General features: G+C 26.2%; 1 protein-coding gene across 6 annotated transcripts in view; it reads left to right on the top strand.

Annotated features, from left to right (window-relative positions):
- Nucleotides 1-227: 227 nt before the first annotated feature.
- LOC107457551 (E3 ubiquitin-protein ligase LRSAM1) overlaps nt 228-25,009 on the top strand; it is a 32,449-nt gene continuing 7,667 nt past the window's right edge. Inside the window, exons 1-19 of one of the 6 annotated variants that reach the window (XM_043040433.2) lie at nt 228-437; nt 716-784; nt 2,382-2,435; nt 2,520-2,564; nt 3,649-3,723; nt 3,914-3,982; nt 4,069-4,153; nt 5,508-5,675; nt 7,042-7,089; nt 9,063-9,166; nt 11,588-11,617; nt 16,295-16,411; nt 17,923-18,010; nt 18,583-18,679; nt 20,086-20,156; nt 22,013-22,100; nt 22,644-22,731; nt 22,812-22,886; nt 24,253-24,333. In XM_043040433.2, coding sequence (XP_042896367.1) covers nt 716-784; nt 2,382-2,435; nt 2,520-2,564; nt 3,649-3,723; nt 3,914-3,982; nt 4,069-4,153; nt 5,508-5,675; nt 7,042-7,089; nt 9,063-9,166; nt 11,588-11,617; nt 16,295-16,411; nt 17,923-18,010; nt 18,583-18,679; nt 20,086-20,156; nt 22,013-22,100; nt 22,644-22,731; nt 22,812-22,886; nt 24,253-24,333 — 1,452 coding nt within the window. In that variant the 5' untranslated portion in view covers nt 228-437. The remainder of the gene's footprint in view (nt 438-715; nt 785-2,381; nt 2,436-2,519; nt 2,565-3,648; nt 3,724-3,913; nt 3,983-4,068; nt 4,154-5,507; nt 5,676-7,041; nt 7,090-9,062; nt 9,167-11,587; nt 11,618-16,294; nt 16,412-17,922; nt 18,011-18,582; nt 18,680-20,085; nt 20,157-22,012; nt 22,101-22,643; nt 22,732-22,811; nt 22,887-24,252; nt 24,334-25,009) is intronic. The other 5 variants (XM_043040434.2, XM_071179743.1, XM_043040435.2 and 2 more) reach the window with 5 other exon arrangements.

Here is a 25,009-nt window from a genome sequence, read left to right as displayed (position 1 = left end):
AAATTATTCAGTTAAAATACTATTTAATAAAGCTGTTAATAATAAAACTGTTTATTAATGTAAACATGGTATATGTAAATAATTTGTATTTAGAAGAAAGAAATTTTGAAAAATTAGTATTTTTCCCCATATGAAAATTATAAAAATCAGGATGCAGTATAAAAACCAATAGGTAGCTGGAAACGTTGCGTTTAAACTTTTTCCCTTGTTATGCCTTTGATTATGTCACTCCTCCATCAATCAATCAATCAACGTCGTAAGTAAACAAATGTTGCTAAAAGAAATTCCGTAACTGGGCAACCAATGACATTTGCGTGTTAATAAAATTTTATTGATTAAAATTATTTTTAATCTCTTTTGAAAAAATACTATACGTTATTCAACACTTTCAAATTAATTTGTTTATATTTTACTTTGACTCTTCACTATTTAAACAAGTTTGTATTTGTATTTATAAATCTAAAAAAAAAATTGAATGCATTATATAAATGTTTTTGCCTAATAGTAGATGTTCTTGTTTATTTTTACACTTTTTTCACATTAATTTTGAACTGTTGTATCAAAATAAAAATTTCAGTATCTTATTTTTCTCAATTTTCAATTTAATGATTTCTTTATCGAAATATAATTTACTCTTTGTATAATAATAATGAAAAGTATTTTAACTTGATATTTCGTTTATATTAGTGGTAAAGAAATTTTTTCTTTTTATTAGATGCCTTTCTGGGGTGATGGAGGTAAAGCTGAAAATTATAAAGCAAAACTAGAACATAAAATGTGCATCGTAAGTTCGTAAATTCATAAAGATACTATATTATTATTGTGTTTATCATGTTTGGTTAATCTATAGCTCATTAATGTTTAAAAATGGAAAACATATTTAAGTTATCCAAATTTATATTTCTGATATTAAATTTATATTAGTAAAGGAAAATACTGTATTAAAAAGTTTACATTCTTTGTTTTTTTTAAATGTTATGTAAATCTGAAAACTACTTAGTTAGATTTAAGTTAGAGCATCAAGTTTGCATTATGTAATTACAAAATTATAATCTTTTTTTTCATAGTTATCAGATTATCCTAAATTTGAATATTAGAAAAAAATTGTTTTACCTATGTTCAATTTATCCGAAGGACATATAAAGCAAAAATTGTATTATAAGTTTGTTAAATCATATGCTATATATGAATCAGGATAATTTTAAACTAAAATTGCTTATTCAACTACGAATCATTAGTTAAATATGATTTAGAGATGGTTAATCCAATTTCATTGTCACTGCATTAAATTTTCTGTAATGCATGAGTATGTATTATTTATTAAGGGTTAAGCAACTTTTTGTGAATTATTATTTTATTTTGTTTGAGATTATTTATTACATATTGATGAAATAATTTCTTTACTAGAATGAATCCAAGCTTTAAATTCGTAAGTGTGGGAGAGTTACATGCATTGATTTAAAATTTCTCCTATAAAACACTAATACTAAATTTACTAAAATAATAATTTCCACCTATACTAAAGAGTTTCATATTGCTCTTTAGTATGATGCTATTTTTGCCATAAGAATTATGACCAATTTTGGTTTATCTGTTAGTTTTGTGCATGAAAATTAATAATACTTGTCCTGAACAAATGTAATTCTACTCTTCTTTAATTTTTAGCTCATTCATTTTGGTTTAATCTTTCATGACATCAGCATTAAACACAACTTTAATTTTTTGAAAAACTACTTTATGTCCTACTTAGATATCAACTTCTGCAGGTTTTATCCGTCATTTCTCTTAGTTCATTATGGTTCTTGGAGATACTTATATCATTTGCTAAGCAAATATGATATACAGATATTACCAAAATCTCAGAGATTCATTGAAGTAACAAAAGAACAAAATTTAAGCTCTTAAGCTAATTTATTCTAAATCACTAAAATGTCACAAAGAACCTTTTCTTCTATTCGGCTCTTTTTGTAATATTTTTATAACATTTAAATGGACTTATTAAAAGGGTTATATTTAATTGTGTGGCAAATATTTTCTATAATTTCGAATTTTGTTTTAGTTTACTTTTTAGTTGAGCTTCAATGGCTCAGTGGAACTGAAGCCATTGAAGCTGTTGCTCGGAAGAACTGGGGTTTGATCCCCAGTTGTGGCTTGAAGCCCTCCCAACTTCTGATCAATGAATATCAGCTTGCCTGAGAAGTAAAGGAAACTGTGTACAATGCTAACAACATTGCCACAAACATGCCATTGGTCACGAAATTGTGGAACCTTAAACTCCATGATCCAGATGGCCAACAATGCTCTATTACGGGACTGCTTTACTTTTTACTCATTTTTAAAGTTTATGTTTTTAAATGACTAAATAACATAAAACATTATAGGCTAAAGAAGCTCCTGAATCTACATTTGATATTTCTGATTGTAATCTATCTGAAGTAAGTCTTTTAACTGTGTTCATTATTTTTCTATTAATTCATCGGTATATTTTTATTCTTTTTAATGTATTATTCTTTTCTAAGGTTCCATCTGGAGTATATTCTATGTGCAGGGTTTTTCGCAAAGAGGTATTATTTTTAAATCACTTCATTATTTGCTAAATTTAATTTAATCTTTTCATTTTATATTGTTATAATATTTATTTTAGTTTATACAGTGCACAAAATTAAAAATAGAGCATTTAAATAACTTTTGATCTAGTGATAGGATTATCACATTCTTAGATACAATCTTAATAGTTTCAAGATTATTTTTGAACTAATTTTTAAAAAAAAGAAAGTTCTTTTTTCAGTACAATTTATAGTGTCCCTCAAGGTGTAATATGACTTACAACTGCTACTGTTCAGTTATAATAATGTATAATGTTCATGGAATGAGTTATGTACCATGTCATTCGTTGACAAGAAACTTTGAAACTTTTTAATACATACCTTTTATATTATATTGTAATTTTGTTGTATAGGTATGATTTGATTTTCATCAGCTGCTCTGGTACATATGTCAATTAGAGATTTCATACGTACATTATTTTAAGATTTTTTTACATTTTATTTTTTTATATATCCAATTGATATTTGTTAAATAACTTTGTTACATGCATTGTGCTACGGAGTCTTAAACTTTTCAGTTCAAATTTTCATTTACAATTTAAATGTATTTTATTTATTAATGGAATTTTTCCCCATGAAAAAATTTAATATTAAAACAACAAAACATAAAATGTTTTCTGCATTCAATTGCTTTAATACCAGTGGAATTTGTCTTAAATCCTTTTTTCTGTGTATATAATATGTTCTTTACCTTCAGCTTTATCTCTTTAAATGTAGTAATTAATTTCATGCTTTACTTAGGCTTTGCTGTTGCAAACTAAAAGTTTTGTGCATTCAATTGCTTTAATACCAGTGGAATTTGTCTTAAATCCTTTTTTCTGTGTATACAATATGTTCTTTACTTCAGCTTTATCCCTTTGAATATAGTAATTAATTTCATACTTTACTTAGACTTTGCTGTTGCAAACTAATAGTTTTGTGCATTCAATTGCTTTAATACCAGTGGAATTTGTCTTAAATCCTTTTTTCTGTGTATATAATATGTTCTTTACCTTCAGCTTTATCTCTTTAAATGTAGTAATTAATTTCATGCTTTACTTAGGCTTTGCTGTTGCAAACTAATCAACTAACCTCTCTACAAAATGGTGGCTCGCTGAAAGATCTGAGTGACCTGATTGTAAGTATCTTTTTGTTGTTGTTGGGGTTCAACATCCTCAATGTTTAGTGACAGCTAGACTAGTTTCACGAGATTATGTATTTGCAAAAAGTCCTGAATCGTTAGAGGATCTCTGTTTAAGTCATCATTTCAATATGTAGTGTAATGATGAATTGATATTATTGTTTTATTAATCCTGTTTTCCTACTAGGTTCTTAATGTTCATAACAATAAACTGCATTCCCTACCTGATGAGATTGGCTATCTTACTCACTTGCAAGTAATTATTTTATTTGTGTGTAAAAAAAAAATTTAAATTATTAGAAAATGTCCAAATTTTTTACTTTTTATCCTGTTTCAATCTAGGAATTAAATTTGGAAAAAAACCGTTTGAAGAAACTACCTGTTTCCATTGGCAAGCTGACAAATTTGAGAAGCTTGAATTTGAAAAGTATATAATTTTTCTACCCATTATTGTCTCATTATACTAAATTCTTAAAAAATAGCCACTCATTTTTTAAGTACCTTAATATTTTGCTTAACTTTATGAATGTTCAGATATTTTATTGTATTAATATATTTATTTAAAGCAATTTTCTTTAAATTAGTTTCTCGTACTTATATATTCTATGGGTATAAATGTGTGAACTTTACAGTTTTCTTTTTATTGATTGAAAAGAAGTTTATAAAATTTACATAAAAAGACTGTTTTACTAAGTTGTTTATTTTCTTAGCTAGCTTAGTTAAAAAAAACTGTGAAAATAATTTGATTGTTTAGTTGAACTATTAAATGTAACTGATTACTATTTCAACTGATTACTTAAATCTCCTTTATTGAAAAAGTCAATTATTTTTTTCTAATGTTTCTGCCCATCTGTTTTCTTTTCTTTTCTTGCTTTCCTGTAAATTTCTAATTTTTTATATTTTTATTTTTGACTTTTTAATCTAAAGGTACTAGATTTGTGTTTCATTTATTGTTAATAATCAAAGGCCTTTTATTATAACTGGCTTTTGCACTAATACCCGAAAATACTTAATCGTCTTATCTGACTGTATGATCTTAGCATAGTATTTTGAAGTATTCTTGATTGTTTTTCTCACATTTTTTATTTTTTGTATGTTTCCTTTTTTCTCCTTCTTTTAGCCTATAATTAAAAATACAGTAGGACCTTGATTATACTAACCTCTATGATCCCTATGCCTCTGATAACTGATGTCTATTCTAAAGTTTGTTTTTGTACTCTTTACTCCCTCACTTAGTTTTTTTCTTAGTTACAATAATATGCTATTCAGATTCCCTATACATGAGGGCTTTAAAATAGAAAACTATCTTTGTATTGCATCACTACATAAAATCAACCCATTTTATGTGATTTAGAAATAAAAGTTTATTTGCTTTGGTTTTTCTAAAGTTATAATTTTAGTTGTTTTCTACATCGTTTTATTATTGATTGTCTGACTTAGTTTGACCATCATGGATTTAGTTTCTACCAAAAGGAAGTATAATACGTTACCTGTGCAAGAAAAATGTAATATCAAAGTGGGAATTTAATTGAGAAAAATACTTCCAAAGTTTTTGTAGGAATGTCAATCAATGAATTGAACTTCATAAACCAATGAAATCAATTAAATTAGAGTTATATGCTGCTTTGTATAAATACTGCTCTCTGGAAGAATAGTTTGAATGAATTTTAAATTGTATTTCTTATAACTTATTGATATTTGCTCATAACGTAGTAAAATTTACTTATGGTTTAATATTTATGTTTTGAAACTAATTATGTTTTGTTTGACTTTACATTTAGGTAATAATTTGCAGTCTTTTCCATTAGCTATATGCTCAATACAATGTCTTCAGTCTCTGGATATTTGTAATAATCCTAAAATCAAAACTTTACCAAAGGAGCTGTGCAATCTTGTGTCATTAAATTGTTTTAATTTAGACGCTCAACTATTTACATATCCTAATTGTGGTAAGTGTCTCTCAATATCTCTATGTGAAATTTTGTTCATGTATTCTAATAATTCATGAGCAAGGGCACCAATTAATATATTTTTTTTTGCATTATTTATTTGAATGGTTTAGGAACAATTACCTTTTCCTATTATCTGACTAATTTTAAGACTATCCAATTTATTTTCTATTTTTCTTTCATTGCTTGCTATAATTGATTCTGACTTTTCTGGCATTACATTTTATATTGAGTCTATGCAATTTATTTAATATGAATAATATTTTATATTAATATTATCTTATATTATGTACTAAGCAAATTATAGTTAAAAAACGTAGTTATTAATTTGTAGAAATAATTATGTTTTATGTTATTCTTTGCTGCCTGCATCAACCAATTGGTCACCTTTTGCAAACTCATCGTTTCTCATTTCCACATTGACTCCTGTCTTTAATATTTCACAAATTCATTACTTTGTGATGCCATGCTAGACATGCTACCTTCGGCAGTGCAGTTTACCTACAAAAAGTAACTAGTTTAGGGTTCAGATTTCCCCCTGTTATGTTTGACAGTATTACTCTGGATTCCTGGCATTGATATTTTAAGTGCTAATACATAGGATAAAAATCTTGCACAAGGTGCCAGTTTAAGGTTACCTAAAATTTTCTTACTACAAAATTCAAATTGAAAGGGCATTGATGCAAAGACTTTAAAATAATATGGTTTAAAATATTTATGGATTAATTATATAGCATTATGCAAATATAAAACTTGCTCAGGCTGACTGCTTTGTGGCTCTTTAAAATGATATGACAAAGTAGTAATGTATAGATTTATACATTTGTACTTTTTTAGCCAAAGTAAAATTTTTTGGTGTTTTAAAAACTAATTACATGTTACTTTACTAGTATTAGGAATTTAAAACAGTTTTCATTATCAGACTATTTTTGGAACATATTTATAAATTTGATTCTTGGATAAATACTTTAATGCTTCAATAAAACCTAGAAGTAAGAAGGACTGCATGTAAAGTTTGTTGCTGAAAGCAACCTAAATTTAAGCAAGTCAAATACAATTCACTGTATTATTATATTAATATATTTAGTTTTTAAAAAAAAAATATTTTCTGGCATCTTTGATTCAAATAATACAGCTAAAATAAAACCTTTATGGATTTAAGAAAATAATATCGTTATTACATGTGACCATTCTTTTAAAATGTTTCAAAAAATTTTTTGCTTTTCCTTCTAATTTTTTTTTATAAAAAAAATCTTAAAAATTTTTTATGAAATTTTTTATTTTTTGTATTTACGAATCTGTATTTATTTTATTTATGCACTGTCATATTTTTTATATGAAGACTTAATAATATCTTTATTTGTAGACATATGCCTTAAAGGAGTTGAAAGTATCCAAAGATTTCTCTGCAATGGTATGCATTTTGACACAGTTTATTTTCATTTGATTAAAATAAATAAATTCACTCATCATCAGTTAATCATCTTGCATTTTAGTATATATTTTTATTAAGCTAAATATTGTGTTTGCTTTGACAAATTACAAATACTAGGTGATTATAAAATTTCTGCCTAATTTGAAACCCAAAGGAAATGAAATACTTTATCACGAAAGTGTTTATACATCAATAATGTATTTTTTCTAACCTTTTTTCAATGCTTTACACATTTAAAATTTCTTTCAAAAAGGGCCATAAAAGGGTTTTTATTACTTGAGAATTAATTATTTTAATGAGAGCAGTGCATATGAAAATCTGAATTGATCCAGTCAGATAAATACAGCAGACTTCATATTTCCACATTCTAATTTTTTGATATTTAGTGATTAATGCATGGTGAAAAAAATTTGCTTTTTTGTAAGATTAAATATAGATGTTTTGCTTGGGTTTTATCTATAAGCTGTATTCATACCACTTTGTTACAGTTTTTGTTCAATCCTTCTCATTGTTCAAATAAGAACACTTTTTGTTATGCTATTCAGATCAAGCACTAAATTATGCAAAATCATTGGATATATATCTAACTATCTTTTTTTCACATAATAAGAATAATGACTAATAGAAATTATTAATACTAAATATTTAGAATAAAATAACCATTATAAGTACTTGTGTATACCGGCATTAAATGAATTTTATAAATCAAAAATATTTGCTACAACTTCAATGTTACCATATCAACTTAAAAATATTTATGTTTAAATAGCTTTTTAACTACTCAATAAAAAATTGTTTTACAGGCAATTCATGATAAAACTGAGATAGTAAATTAGCTTTCTGGAGTTTCATTATAATCAGATCATTTTGTATATGTTTCTATTTTTGATATTTCTTTTGCTATTTATTTATTGTGTGTAGGATTATTACAAAATATTGATAAACCTCAATTGCTTTGTAAATAGATTTTGTTTTCTGGTGTTTGAGAACATTACTGCAAGCCGGTGCAAAAGCAAATAAATCATTTATTGTGAGACTCTCTATAAAAAAGTGATCCACTTTAAAATGGCTGCAGCAAGTAAAATTTAATCCTTATTTCTGTCATCTACGTTGCTTTAAATCCTATAATTAGTGAAAACAAGTTGGTATAGATGACAAATACCATAAGCATGAAAATGTTTCAAATCTATCAAAATTACAAGAAAGTAACTAGAAAATGTAATTTGTCTTCATATACATCCAGTGTTTCACTGATTTTACAGAACAACATGGCTAAAAGATCCTAAAAACATTGAAATTGTATCAGCTATTTATTCAGTTAAGTTTGTTTTTGAGTTTCAATTTAGAAGATGAATTTCGCAAGAACAATGCGTATAACAAATAAGTCATATGTTTATTTAAAGAGAAAAAAATAGGAAGATTATGATTTTCATTTAGGTTTAGTTTTTATGCATAAATTTTTATTGAAAATATTTTTATCCATAAGTCTGGAAAAATAAATTATAGGAATTGAAAAACGTCAATGAAAATTACATCAGTCAGATTTATTACATTTTCAGAAGTCAGATTTATTACATTTTAAAAACTAAATTTCTCTACTTTTTAGAGTGTACTTTTTTCTTACTGTATTATTTTTTGGCTTATCACTATTTGACATAATATTCTTCATACAAATTACTTGACATATTCAGCTTGTCTGGAGACTGGAAAAAATCATACTTTAAACTCCAAGACTTAGATAACTTTTGCAACATTTATTATCTATTTTTTGATAGGAGATATTGCTTGAACTTTTTGTATTTTGTATTTACTATATAAAACATTTGCACTCTATTTGGGATTACTGTGATGAATCGTTGCCTAAGAGGGACATTCACTTATAGTTAAGTTGTACCAAACATTACGTTTTTATAGTTTTGGCAAATTTATTATAATTATTTGTATTTTTTTAGAGAGTGGCAGAGAATACTGTCTTGTTTCTAGTCCATCCTGCGATGTTCCTAGCAAAACGGCAGAACATACTGTATATAACACCTTGGAATCCCCAGATTTTGCAGTAAAGTTTTTTATTACAATATTAATTTTTTTATCATTTTCATTCAATTAACAATATACCAGTGGCAAAAATTTTTTTTATAAGCAATGACCAAGATATGTTATTTAATTTTTTTTTCTTTATTTACGCAAAAAAGGGTACTTTTTTTCGCTTATCCTTGTTGCATTTATAGAAGTTATCTGTCAGTTTTATTGCAAGCAATCAAAGTCATTTAAAAAAAAATAAAATTGTTTATCAACTTTAATATAGATAAAAATCCTTTTCTCCTTAATTCACTTTAATATAAATCAAATTATATAGTCACAATTTGTTTTCTAGCTTTTTCATTTGTCAATCCAAATAGTGTCTGCTTAGTTACAGACATTTTATGTAGTAGTTAGCATTATTTAATATGCTGCATTATGTAGTAGATAGCATTATTTTATTAATGATACTGTCAATAACTTTACCAGTGTTCTCTTTTGTTGACGGTAACAGATTGACTGACAAATGTCTTAATCTTCTGAATTCAGCTCAAAATAACAAGACTATATACAAGATTTTGGTAGTTTAGTTTCTCAATGATCCAGTCCCATTTCTCTTTTATATAACTAACTAGATCATAGGTTTCCATTATGAACACTATTTTCTTCTCCCACTGGGTGGATAATACCTTTAGGGGGGGGGCTAGTAAGATTATGGTTATTAAAGGAATGTTAAGGATTTTATGAGTGTTAGAATTAAATTGGAAGTCAATAAACAAACTATGTATGAACTTAGTATTGAGTATGTATTAATATATATAAATGTTTCGGTTTCATGTCCAGGAAATGTTTATATTTCCTTATCAGAGAATAATTTTTTCTATTAAATCTTGTAAACAAAGAATAGAAAATATTGTAATATCCATTTTACATTTTAGCTTCAAACAGCACCATGATCTTCATAGGAATTTTAAATTTCTGTACCCCTGTTGCTTCTCTATATTTAATCAAGAAGCATGAATTTTTTTTAGTCAGAAATGCATTATTTGAGAACTTTTAAAGTTCATAAATCATCGTTTCCTTTCAACTTGCATTATAAAGAAGTTTTAAATATATTATTTAGTTAATTTATTTGAATAATTTATGAATTTTCTCCTTTGTTTAATAATTCAAAAAATTATTATCAAAGTTTTTTGCAAACTTATAAAATATAACTATGTGATTTAATTTTAATTTATATTTGAGTTAGTATTAGCTATATTAAAAACCACAAATGATGGATAGAATCAACTTGAAACGACATAATTTATTTCACAATTTTTTAGAATGAAAAATAATATTTAAGTCTTTAATTCAAACTGCAAATTCATTCTATTTGTTGAATTTAATGGTTAAAAATTTTTCAGACTTCATTCTATTTTAAAGATTTTAACTAAGATAAATTGCAGATTTTAATTTTAATATTCTACAGATTTTATATTTTCATCGAAATTAAGCATGGAAATGTTTCAAACTTAAATACATTGGTAGTCAGTTATACATTTAGTAACTTAAGGGCATAGTTACAGAAGTCTGTCATAGCAGGATTATCAAAAGACTTAAAGTTGAAATTAGTCAAAATGTTTTGAATTACAGAGGGAATGGTGATCTAAGGAAGGTTGGGAACATATGAGCTAGGTAATTTAATGTACTGATAATTGGGACAAATAGATCCTCAGAAAGCATTAATCGATAATGATAATTAATAATCGATAATGATAATTAATTAATAATGATATTCGAATGCAGTTTAATTAGGAGAAAAAAGTTGTCAAATCTCTGCTTCTATATGCGTTATAGATGTCACTACTACTGCCTGCTTTCCATTATGCTAAAAATAAAATTGTTTGCATATCGTACCATGTTTTATCTCTTATGCAAATTTCATGAGTGAGGTGTTCCATCCTCCTAGTGTAAAAATTTTAATGGTCAGTTCTGTAGATTATAATTATTTTATCATTTGTTTTTGATAATTTCTTGAAATCTGTGTAAGTTGACTACCTGTGGTGCAATACTCTAATGATCCACTTAGCCAGGTGGTCAACAAATGAAACAGGAAATTCTCATTTTTTCTTTATACCTTCTGAGGTTTTATTATAAATATCTACTTTATTAGGTGATCAACTTAACAGGTTTTTCTATAACTGGTAATATTTTATCACATTTTATCTTTATATTAGCGCCTAATTGCTCAAAATAATAAACATAAAATTATTTGCATAATTATATTGCTTCCTTATTTATAATATATATAGAGTTTTTATTACATTTTTATTTATACAGATGGTTCATTAAAAGAAAATATATTATTTTATGTAAAAGTATTACTTTTAGCATATCTCTCATATTGAATTTTAGAAACATCTATTTTGAAAAACATTTCTTGATTATTACTCATATTGTTTTCCTATTGTTGTAGGCATCTTATCACCAGTATCAAAGGGCAAAGGCATGTAGCAGCTTCTGTTATTTAATTTTTTAAAACTTATTTCATGTTTAGTTGCATTTAATTTTGCATTGTGAACAAACTAATGGTCTGATTCTTTATGCATGTTTTTATACATATTAAATGCACGCATTTTATTTTGCTTGCTTAATGAACAAAAATGTCCCCATTAAAGTGAATTTTTTTAAAGATTTTTAATTACAAGACTTATTACAATATTTTATGTTTTCATGTTAAAATAACATTTAATCTTAAACTGTTCTAACTATATATGTATTGTTTATTGAAATGCATTAAGTAATGCTTAAGAAAAAAGGAAAGAAGAAAATATTCCTGTATTAAATTGAATCAATCATAATTAATCTTTCCATGGGTTTTATAGATAAGTATTATTCATCTAACATTATAAACATAAAAGTTGCTTACTGTTCGAACTTTACAATACTATTACTTGCATACATACTACTTCCAACACTTTGTTTTCTATTTTGACAACAGAAAGTTTCTGAGGAATTTTACACTTTTTTCCTTAAGATAAACTGAATAATTTGCTAAATTTATTCTTCAATTAGAGTGCTCTGTGAAACTGAAAAATTGCTTTCGAAGAAGGACATTTTCTAAACATTTCTATGTATTTATTGAATATGTTTTACCTAGCTGAACTAAAAAAAATTACTCTTTAAATGTTACTTATATTTGCAACTGAGTAATTACTTATTGAGTTTTGCTAATTCTGGGAAAATCTAACAATTTGAGTAAATCATTATTTTGTTTAGCTGATTATGCTTATTTTGAAGCATAAAGAATATTTCAATTTCGAATAAATTTTTCTCTAAAGGAGAGGAATGTGTTGAGTTATCAGTTGAACATCTCTTTTTGATTTCATTTATGTATAACTACAGACATTTTTTTGTATAAGTTTCTAAAAAAAAATAATGCAATTATCTCTTTACTATATACTGTCCTATTAGCATAAACCATTAGAAATATCCCTTGATACACTGTAAATTAAATTTTCGTGTATGCGATGCTGTTAGTGCATATGATGTATGCAATTTAGCAAAATTACCTCAGATATGTGTGGTTTAGTTTTCAAACACAATAGTTTTTCATAGTACAATTACCATTATTCCTCAATCTTTTTTTGGAGAGGAGGGGCGAAGGAGTAATTGTGCATGTGAGTCCTCCTTAACTTCAACGTAACTTTATACGTGCAAACTATTTTTTGTCTGCGAAACTAAAATTAATCTTAACCATAGGGACACCAGATACCTGGTATCCGACAATCTTATTTCTTTTAAATAAACTTTAAATTAAATCAAATTAACTCGAAACTTCCAAACAGTTAAATTATTACATAAAGAAGAAACTTCATTGCCACGATAAATAAATAATAATATTTAATTGCCTTAAAAAATACATAATTACCTTAAAATGAAACTAAGGATGGGGTATTTAAAATTGACAGTTGGCAAGAAACAAAAAAGACTTATTTACAATAATATTATTTGAATTGAAAAATTAAGTGTTAAAATCTTTAGCAATTTCCACTAGAAATAGATTTGTAAGGATTTTTAACAGCTCTTTGTTTTAATTTTAGCAAAACTGTTTATAAATTGGTTTTTTATTTAGTTAATTTTTTTTATTTTACTTGATTTTAAAAGCCACAATGATTGGGAGCAATGGTATTGTATAATATTTATATCTGTGAATCTGTACATTGTAAATATTTTAAATATTATTAGTAAAAAAAATACTATAACAAAATTTAATCACAAATTTGTTAATCAAAGAATATTTTGCATGTAATGAATTAAGAATAACTGCTATTTAATAAATCTTATTCAAGTAAAAATTGAATGTTGTTAGACATGTTGCATTATTTATTAATAAGTTTAAAGTATTCAGGTAAAGTGATTTTCATAAAATTGATTAAAATCATCACATCGCTATAAATCATGCAGTTAACAAAGATAATTTTATTTTGCTGTCATACTTTTTATTTGCTCACTTATTGATTTGCGTTAAAGTCTATTTAAATTGTCCATATCAATTAAAAAATATTGTACATGCATTTACTCAAATGCATTTATGATGAAATCTGATACGAAATTAATTATAAGTGTTATGAATTTTTTTCTTCTTTATTTTCTACTCATGATAATAGCTTTTTGGGCTTTGCATTCCTTTTGTTGCTGTTTACTTTAAAATGATTAAAAATATCTTAAAATTTAATACAGGTGAGTATACTTAGTTTAAATAGAATATTTATTGGTATGAACTATTAGATTTATCTACAAAATTAACAACAGATTATATTAGGTTATTAATGTACCATTGTAGTTATCTTTCTATTTTTTAAACTTGTAACTGAACTATTCAAATTACTTATTTATTTGCATTAGTCTTAATTTTTTTAGCCTTCCATCTGCTATGTATTTTCATTACTTTTTATAATTATATTAATTTTTATAATTACTATTTTAAGACTTAAAAGCATTTTTACTATTTAATTAACAGCTTTTTTATTTATATATTTTACACATTTATGGAAAACAACCCAACTTTTTAAAAGAATCAGTAATTCATTTCGAAGAAGGTGTTATGGTATTTTTCAAGAATTATTTTGATTCAGGGATAATAAATTAATATATATATATATATATATTTCTACATTTTTATGTATTTTATTCCAATAATTATACAGGAAATTATTATTTATAAGTCTGTTACATTTTTACAAAATTTCTAGTGGTGGAACGAATAATTTATGGGGGTAAATGGTTTTTGGAAAACGCAATTTTCAAATTTATTTTAACTAACACAACTCTCCTGTTATTTGTTTTATCTAAATTTTTAATCTAAATGAGAAATAAGTGACTGTTGTTTTGGTGCATTGTCAAGGTATTGGGAAGTTATAATCAACTTTAATTTAACACGCTAGCTGTTTTTAGACACATATGTTGTGTGCCAATTACATTATTTTTCATCATTGTGGTAGCTAACATGTTATGTAATTTAATATAAAAATAACCAATGTATATTGCTGAAAGGAGAAGTATTACATCATAAGCATTGGGAAACTAACATTCTCACGCTCTGGTATCCCTAAATTTGTTTTTAACTTTCACGTTTCTTATCTAAGTTAGATTAGAATTTTAATAAACAAAATGAATAGTCAGCATTTTAGAGTATTAATAAATCTTTTTAGCATGCTCCATGTCATTCTTTAAGAATTATTTTTACTCAAACACCATAAGTTTAAAACAAAATTCCCCCATTATCCGTTTTTTTAATTGAGTATTTACATATATGTTATTACCTATCCTATTTATGTATTAGCATGAAATGATTATTTGTAAATCCATTATGTTCTGTCTTTAAAATTTTATATTTTTTATCCATTAGTGAGGGTAATGAATGCTCAAAACAATTTCAATTTCATTCATTGATATTTGCATGTAATGTTTTCTACAATTGATTATATGCTCAAAGCTGTAAGTTTATACAACCATCCACCCATCAGCTGTTATGTTTATATGTCCAAAGTATTGTATGATTCATGCTAGTTCTCTGCAAAATTTTGATACAATAAGTCTCATTTTTATACTTCTTATTTTTCCTTTACACATTGTAAATATAATAGAACCTTGATTATATGAATCTATTTCATTCAAATGTTTCTGTTTACTTAAGACAAATTTTAGGGTATATTTTTCTTTCTTTTTTTTTCACGCCCACTTTTTTTTTTCTTTTCTTTTCTTCAGCAAAATGCTGTTCTAATTCAGCTTTACTAGAATCTTCATTTTCTCTCTATTCTTTTTAACTAGAATCTTCTTTTTCATTATGTTCTTTTTATCTAGAATCTTCTTTTTCTCTTTATTTTTATGAAGAAAATTCTAATGTTCCCTATGTCATAAGTGTTGCACCCCATATGCTGATGTTTGAATAAAGTCATAGTAAAAAATCATGTAGTGATTATGATAGGAAATTTCATTGCTGCATCTTTGATGTAATGGAAAGTTCAAACTTGTGTTTAGATGGTTAAATGAAAACAAAGCAACAGTCAGTAAATACATGTTGAAGGAGTGAAATTTGATTAAATTTTGGATATCTAAATCATAATGTTAACCAAACTGACCAAAGCGGTTATTCTATATTTATCAGTGCTTAAAATATCATGGACTCTGAGATATCATTTTCAGAGTATAAAGAGCGATTAAAATTAAGACATGAGCAATAATTTAACAATGTATAACAATATTTTGTACCAAAATTTGATTCATTTGAATGAAAATACTTATATATTTGATAAAATGTATCGATATACTTGTTTCATAAAAGCATGAAAATATATGAATTAAAAAAAGTAAGAATTTCCTACCTCTTATTTACTCTTATTTTATTATTTGTATCATGTCTGTACCTTTTAATACATATTTTGTGTGTTTGTAAATTATATATATTTGCTTCTTCCACAAATTTCAAACCTTTTTTTCCCCATGACAAACTTAAAACCCCATTAAAATTTAAATCCCCATGCATTCTGCCCTATTTGAATGGTAACACTGCTATCTCTACTGTGTTACTGATATCTGATTTATCACTCCATAAAGCTAACAATTTTAAAAATTTGATACATTTTAAAACAGTTATGTGATGAGATTAACATTTTAATAGGAACAACGACAACTAGATCTTCGACTGATGGAAGAAGCTCTGAAAGAAAGCCTTGTATTGCCAAGTGCTGCTGATACTTCGATTCGTAAAAAACAACTGATGGATAATATTGCTTTGGTACTTTTCTACATTTCTTATAGTACTAACTAATTATTTCTTCTAAAAGTAAATCTAAGATGTAGTACTATATGATATTTTTAGGAAATAACAATGTTGCCATGTAATAAATTTGCAATTTGAAGAAGAACAATGTCTATGAGTGAGATAGTTTTAATATTTATTTAACACAAGGAATGTCTTATTTTTTAAGGCACATGTTCAAAAGACAGGATCTCAAAAAATTTTAAAATGAGAAAGGTAATGTAATTAAATACTATTTTCCCAATATTTAATACAGTACAAAGCTTGTTAATATCATTTTTTTAAAACTTTTTAATGCTATACAAAGAGTATTTTTTGGTTTGCAAGATTACCAGTAAATAACTGTTTGTTTCCGTCGCATATTGCCTAGCTATAATAATATTACTAGCCAGGGCTCGAAAAGCCGCCCGTCCTCGGCGGTCAAAAATTCCCCGCGGACAACAAATTTCTCGAATCCACCGTCCGCGTGGACAGCCATTTTCCCGTTAATGTTCGTGATACATTTTCAATTTTTGTTATCTTACAAGAGTTTAGCGCTTCACTTCTAAAATGACCCTCTAATCTCAAAATACAGCAACATGCTGCGCATGGTGGAATTGATGTTTTCTCTGTCTGGGAGTACTGCAGCGGTTGAAAGGGGCTTTTCAGCAATGAACTTACAAAAAACACATTATTTACTGGTATTAAACAAGAAGTGTTAAACGCATTTATGAACATCTACCTAGATGGAAAACCTCTTTCAGATTTCTGTGCAGAAACCTCTGTAAATCATTGGCTTGATTGTGGAACTGGCAAACGTCATATTTGATTCATTTAAAAAACGNTATTTAACACAAGAAATGTCTTATTTTTTAAGGCACATGTTCAAAAGACAGGATCTCAAAAAATTTTAAAATGAGAAAGGTAATGTAATTAAATACTATTTTCCCAACATTTGATACAGTACAAAGCTTGTTAATATCATTTTTTTAAAACTTTTTAATGCTATACAAAGAGTATTTTTTTGTTTGCAAGATTCCCACTAAATAACTGTTTGTTTCCGTTAATAATAATAATAATTTTTATAGTAATTTGAAATTAGTTCAAATTTACTGTATGTACATGGGCTGCTTCTTTTTTCATAGTTTTTTAATAATTTGATTTGTATTTTATATAACTTTATTGAAATTGTTAAAATATTATCAATCTGCATTATTTATATGTAGGTTCCATATGGTTTTTAAAGTATTTTATTAAAGAAGCTCTTATCTAAATAACATTACAACTTATGTTTCTTGTGAACCAATCAATAAACATTTGTTTCATTTTTTAGAATGACAAATGGAATACAATATGTAGTTTAATTGTGACATAATTTTTTAGGCACTTAACCAATGTGAAATGTTATTAAGTACATTGATTAAAGACATATCAAATTAAAGAATCTAGTTTCTTTTTTATATATATTGCCTTTATCCTTTAAATGAATTAGTACTTGGTTTTTCTAGGAACAAGATAGAATGGAAAATGAGATTTTACTATTACAGAAGAAAAAGGAAAAAGAAAAACAAAATCTTCTCTCAATATTATCAAATGGTAATTTGAGTCAACTTTTATTGATGATACATACCAATCAGAATGAGTTGATTTTTATTTATTTTTAACAAATTAGAGTTAGTTAAGAGAAATATTTCTGTATGTTTTATATTAAATATAAATAGTTATTACAATAGAACGTTTGCAATCTTCTAAAGTGTTAAATTGTTTTGATAACGTCACACATTTTCAAAACTGACAGAGACCAATAGTTTATTAGATAAATATTTAGTTATATTTGGTATGCTCTTTTTTGTAATGAGTGTTAAATGAGTCTGGTGTGCAAAGAAGTTATGTAATACAAATCAACACTTTGGTGAACAGTTAAACAGAAACATAACTAGATACTTTTGATAGTGATATAAATAATATAAATTAAGCCTTTTAAGTTTTTCCTTGCTTAATAAGTTTTTTATTTTATTTTAACAGTAGAGAATCATTCAGCTAAGTTAATAAATAAGTTGATGGAGCTAAAAGACAAAATTTAGAAAATATAAATAATATATAAATAATATAAATTAAGCCTTTTAAGTTTTTCCTTGCTTAATAAGTTTTTTATTTTTTTTTAACAGTTGAGAATCATTCAGCTAAGTTAATAAATAAGTTGATGGAGCTAAACGACAAACGACAAAATTTAGAAAATATGGCAGCTGTTTTGGAAAAAGATAGGTAAATAAAAAAGTTTTTAAATTTGCTTAGCGTAATGACTTTTTTATTTATTTAAAACTGTATATTTGTTTTCTTGAAATTGTATAACCAGTGAATCAAAAGTTCCTTATAAACATAGATCATATTCAATTTCAATCTGTTGTTAGATTCATTTACAGTTTCAGCTGGAGTTGACAACTGATTTAAAATATTCAAAATGAACTCCAAATGAATCATGACTTACAATCCTATTGCTGAACTAAATCTTAAAATATATGTCGTTGATTTTCTCATATTGTGAATTATTTTCTTGCAAAACTGTTCTTAGTGGATTAACAAAAACTTATGCAATATTTTATTCTAATTTATATTCTAATTAACACATGTAGTTTTCCTTTGTGAAGAGTATTATTTTCTATAACATTGCTAAACAATTGAAGGAATATTGTGGGACTAGGCTACCGACAATGTTAACCATCACCTATCAAAAGGTACATCCTGGTAGAATCAATTCGATGAACGGATACCATTAGTTGATTCATTGTTAGTTTGTGAGAGGTTAGGAGAGTTGTATTAAGATCTCACTGGGTGTGTTCATTTCAAAGTGGCGTTTTTGTCAAGGTATGTGCGTTCAGATCGCATCCGAAGGTCACCCATGTGGTCACCCATGTTACAAAGGTCACAGAAAAAAAAAACTTTTTCCGTGGTGTGTGACGGTATTTTTTCATTTAAAATTACATCAATAGACAATTATATACAGTAGGCTTTTGATTATCCAGCTCACAGCTGCCCTGCTCTCATACTATCTGAGTGAAAAATGAAGAGTGTTGGATCTGGCCATTTGTAAAACTGATCTTTCAAAGAAGAAGTAAGAAAATGAAGAAGAACGATAAAGCGCTCATCTGCTGCCAACCCCTTTCTATGAGCTTGTCATATGCAAAACTCATAAAAACCATGTAGTTTGACACTTTCTCCTTGTAATATTTCTAATTTGTATAGTTTATTAATAAACAGTAAGCAGTTTTTCGTTAATCATTTATCTTAAAATGTATGACAAAAGTTTTTAAATACATGGGAGTAGGGGGTGAAAATTAGAACTCCATCCATTTTGGGCTTTTTTGTTATCTAGTTTACCATTTTGCCACATTAAACAGATAGTCAGGGACCAACTTTAATTTATCTCTCACAAAATTTAAGTAAATTTAATTACTAGGTTCTGCATAATAAATCAGTTGAAATTGCTCCTAAGTTGCACACCCTGTCCTATAGAAAGTTCTTCCTGATTATTTGAAATACAATATTAACTTAATAAGATATTCTAAAAAAACTTTATAAACTGTTGCAATTTTTAAAAAAAATGATATTTCTTTCTTTAACCAATTACATTTATTTATTGTGTTACATAACACATTTTTGTTTGTTTTTAGAATTGATAATGAGGAACTTTTTTCTATAAAACAAGAAGAATTGGATCAGTTGAGAAAGAAAGAAGTTTTGGGTGATTTCTTTAGTTCTGTTTTAAAATTGACCAATCTATATTTTTATTTGTTTTAAATATAATTTGGTTTGAAATTTTATACATTAATAAGTACTTTTACAATTATTATTTTCTTAAATATTTTTTATGATTGAGGTTTATTTATTGTTAATTGCTTTTATGATTAATTGATGCAAAATAAAGGATTTATGATGAAAAATTAAACAAACTTGACCCACAACAATTCTAAGCAAGGTGAATTCTTTAAGCAATCTATGAATCTGCCGAAAATAGTTAGTATTTTTAAGCCGATTGGAGTTATGTATTGTTCTTACTTTAGAGAACTTCATTAATTCTTATTATGAATAAGCATTGTGACCCCAGAACAGAAAAATGTGGGAGAACAGAAAGTTTTATAAATCTGAAATAATCAGGGAATTTTGATAATGTATACAAAAAGTCAGATTTTTTTTTTTAACATTGTGGCACTCAAAAGTTCCAAAACAATTAATGGTGTTTTCAATATAAATAGTAAACAACAACAATCTCGAGCTCTTGTCCAGCTTGACTTCTGGTGAAAAAGTTTGCAGCTACTTACAACAGCTTATCCTGCAAGGCAATATTTTCAAACAGACATTTTGTTTTCAATAAAAGAAGAGAATTATTTAATTTCTGAGTTCAAATCTGTTGTATTTCATAAGATATTAATGGTATTAAGTAATTCTTGTGAGTTTGAAATGAAAAGTTATTTGTAGATATATTGTTAAAAAAGGTGATATAATTGCTAGAACTCACTTTTTTGGCAGTCCTAATTTGGCCTCTTTTTGCCTGTTTATTATTGTTTGTTCTTGTTGAAAGCCAGCACGTTAGTGTTATCATATTATTTGCACTACGAGATTACAAATCATCATTTAAGTTTAAATTTTGAAGTTGGCGTATTATTGACAAAGTAATAAGTGTTTTATAATGACTATTTTTTCAAATGTTAAGCTACAATGCAAGAGTCATTGTATACACGGAAGTCATTGTAAACACAAATAAGAAATCAGGTGACAAATACTATGTATACAAGAAATAGTACTTAAGTAAGACTCAATGTACAATGAACACATTGAGCCAAATGCCCTCGAAAGACTCTAAAAACAGTAACCTGGTAGTAATGCAGTAAAGAGCGTGCAGCGCTCCCTAGGGTAGAAAACACCATCCATTTGTCTTGTATTAATTTTTTTTTTAAATATTTATTTTCAACTCTAATGGTAAGTATTAGTGTATTGCAGTGTATTTTATGAATAAAAATAAGGCATAACTGAAATATTAATAATATAATTTATGCCGATAGGATTATTAAGTTTTATTTATTATACCCTAAATAAATCAGATTTTATTTGTAAAATATTGAGAAAATTCGATAAAATCATCCTGGAATAGTCTGGAAATTTTTTTCTGGGTGTTTATGACCATCCTTATAAACTACTTTGAGGTACTTTCTGTTCTAGAAAACCATCATTTTGAGATTTCATAGTTTGAAAATACTGGTTATGTTTCATTTATAAATTGTCTAGGCACGTAAAACAAATTCAAAATATCAGATTGACTTCTTAATTTGTTTTATCTCAGTTCCTGGTTACTTGGCTTACTATTTTCTTCATGGGTAGAATACTTAAATATGATACAGCTATGATACAGATTGATATATACAGTAGAGATTGATGATACAGTAGAGATTGATGATACAGTAGAGATTGATGATAGAGCTACCAAAACCTATTCTACTAGTAAAACTTCTAATAGTTCAATCAAAAGTAATAACTGTAGCTTGTACTGTAGCTTGTATATAAGCTAGAAACAAATTGAGTAACATTGAAATTATTTTATAGAAGCAATGAAGGAAATGCTTTTGTGTGAAGAAAACTTTGGTAAATATGAAGCGAGAAGATACAGCATGGCTGAAGAAATACAAAATGAGTTAATTTCCAGTTTCAATATTTCTTTCTGTGTTATTTTTTTACATGAATTGAAGAATTTAGTGCAATATAATGAGCCACATTTATACTGTGTTCATTTGAATGGTATCAAGTAATGTGGAATGCTTTTCATAAAAATACCACAATTTCTATGCAGGCAATAAGATGTTTCAATGCATTGTGCTGTTATCTGAATATAATTCTGGAAATCTATAAATAACTGTTTAAAAACAAATTTAATTAGTAGTTTGATATAAAATTTCACCTTTTTTTTTTTAAAGAAAATGTGGTTTATCACTATATTGTTCTAAATGCTCCTATGCAAATTGCTTCTAAATTAAAGTTTTTTTTAAAATTTTTCTTTAAATATGGTTGTATTCTAATCAAAAGTGAATTTTTGGCTAAAGAATTTGCAAATAGTACAACAAAATAAGAAAGAGATTTACTAATAAAATAATATTTAATAAATTTATGCTAAGCATTTTAACTGTTCGAAATGTGAATTTTTTTTCAATTATAATTTATCCATTAATGATTCTTTTAGTGAAAATGAGAGTAAGCTGAAACTTTTTAATATTTTCCATGAACGCGAGCTGGATCAACAAATTTTGATCAACAGGTTGCTGGAAGAGGTAAGCATTTTTAAAAAATAAATTTGTTTTATAAGATCTATTTTTATCTTTTGTTTTATGTTTAATTTTAATCACATTAGGAACAATATCAAAAAAAAGCCTTTGAAGTTCTACAGCAGCAAAAAGATCTTCAACATCAACAGATTGCTCACCAGGTAAATTTCATTAAAAAAAAATTTCTTATATAATAAAATGTAATATGTATATCGTTAAATTTTATGTTGTAGATGTAGAGCACTGATTTTAAAATTGAGTGGTGCATCATGAATTAATTCAAATTATGTAATATTAAATGTTATAGATTTTTTCATTGTAAGATATTAATATTACAAATAATAGATCATTTTCCGAATTAATGTGCAATCATTCTTTGAAGTAATTATCACTATAAGATTTACCAGAAGTTCCGTGGAGTCAATACCAACCCATGATTCGATAAATCAGTATTTAAATTTTCCTTTTTGAATGACATTCTATTACATAAATAAAAATCATACAACAAATTCCTTTCAAAATCCCTGTATTTAACTCAGAACATGCAGAAACGTGTGGCTTTTTCCTAATTTCAATGGCTAGAATGATTTTTTACAAACAGTCCAATTCCCAAAGTCCTCATATAGGAACCCTTTCCTTACAGAATTTTGCCTTAAGATGTTAAATAAAAGTTAATTGAAACCAGATAATGTGTCTTTTATTGATATTGCCTGTATTTCCCCTAAATCTCTACAGTCATAGTATAGAGGTTAATATGCAAATTATTTTTTATCAGTTTTAATTGAGTGATTAAGAATTACCTACTTTTAATCAAAAGTACAAATTTAGCAAATGTTGATTAAAATTTAACAATTAAATGTAAATTAATGTTCAAAGTTTTCAGTTGAATAAAAAATATTAATGCAATCGTGGCAATTTGTAAAACTTTTATACTATATTAGTTGTAAGAATATTTTATATTTAAACATATATGATATGCATATATTGCATTCTGTTAGGAGACTGACAGTTACTATATGCTCTATTTTTTTAAAGCATTAATCTGCGATTTTCACTAATTTTGTCAGCTTCCCTTTTGTATTAATTGTTTTTCTATTTTTGATGTGTTATGCAATTTTTGTCATTATTAACCATTTGTTTTTGTTTATATATAAAACATAGCACCTCTGGCTTTATATTACATTACAGTTTTAGTTTCAGGAAAACAAATAAGATTTTTTTTTAAAAATCTTTTCTATTTGTTTCATTACTTTTTAAAAAAATATTTTGTTATTTTTTTTGTGAATGTACAAGATGGACAGTAAAAAACCAGCAGTGCACTATTCCTAAAATTTATTGTAATATAAAACTTATCTAATTATTGAGCTTGAAATTAAGTATGGTGAGTGAGGTAAGATACATAGGCTTAGTATAGGGTCCATGAAAAATATGTTTAAGAAGTGATCTGCGGGCTACATAATTTTAAGAACCCCTATTTATGACCAGTGCCAAATCTCCTTATTTTGTGCTATACTATTTTATTTTTAGATACAACTTATTGAAAAGGAACTTTCTAACTTATCTGCTGCTGAGATGGAAAAGAAGAACTTGAAAATTTCTTCTGATATAGTAAATATCTTTCATGAACTATAATTTTTTAATTAATGGGGATTATTGTTTTTCAATTTTACCTTGTTCGAATTAGTTTCATGAAACAAAAATTGACCCTATTTCTTATTAAATTGTATGCATGTAAGTATATGATTTAAAATTCTGGCTTTATATATGCTTTAGTTTATTTTAGAAATCAAAAATTTGTTAACCTTAAATTATAATTTTCAGAGGATACAATTTTTATAATTTCACATTTTGTAGTCTGTCATTCGCTTAAATGTCGAGATTCCTCATAAAAAAGATGTGTTAAGAGGCATTTGCTTATTTTTCTTATGAAATAGAGGCACATTATTTTGCTTATCAAAAGTTATATTTTTACTTAATCTTATACTTTTATTGTTTTATTTTTTTGTGTGATTAGTTATTATTTTTGCACAAATAACACGTCTCCTAAATATTGTTTCTATTCAATAAAAAAGTGAGCTAGCCTTAGCTATTCAAATTAGAGCAGTATAGCTATATGTGGAAAGTTACTAACTAACCAGCCCTCATCAATCAATATTTTATATGTTTTTAAGAGCAATTTCATGTGTGTATGAAAATTATATCAAACATGTTACCAATTTAGTTTTGAATATGCAATCAACAATTATCTTAGAAAGTATAACATTTTTAGAATTTTTATATTATT

Source organism: Parasteatoda tepidariorum, chromosome 4 (assembly GCF_043381705.1).
Source record: "Parasteatoda tepidariorum isolate YZ-2023 chromosome 4, CAS_Ptep_4.0, whole genome shotgun sequence".
Classification (NCBI taxonomy): Eukaryota; Metazoa; Arthropoda; class Arachnida; order Araneae; family Theridiidae; genus Parasteatoda; species Parasteatoda tepidariorum.
This window is presented reverse-complemented; position numbering and strand designations above follow the sequence as displayed.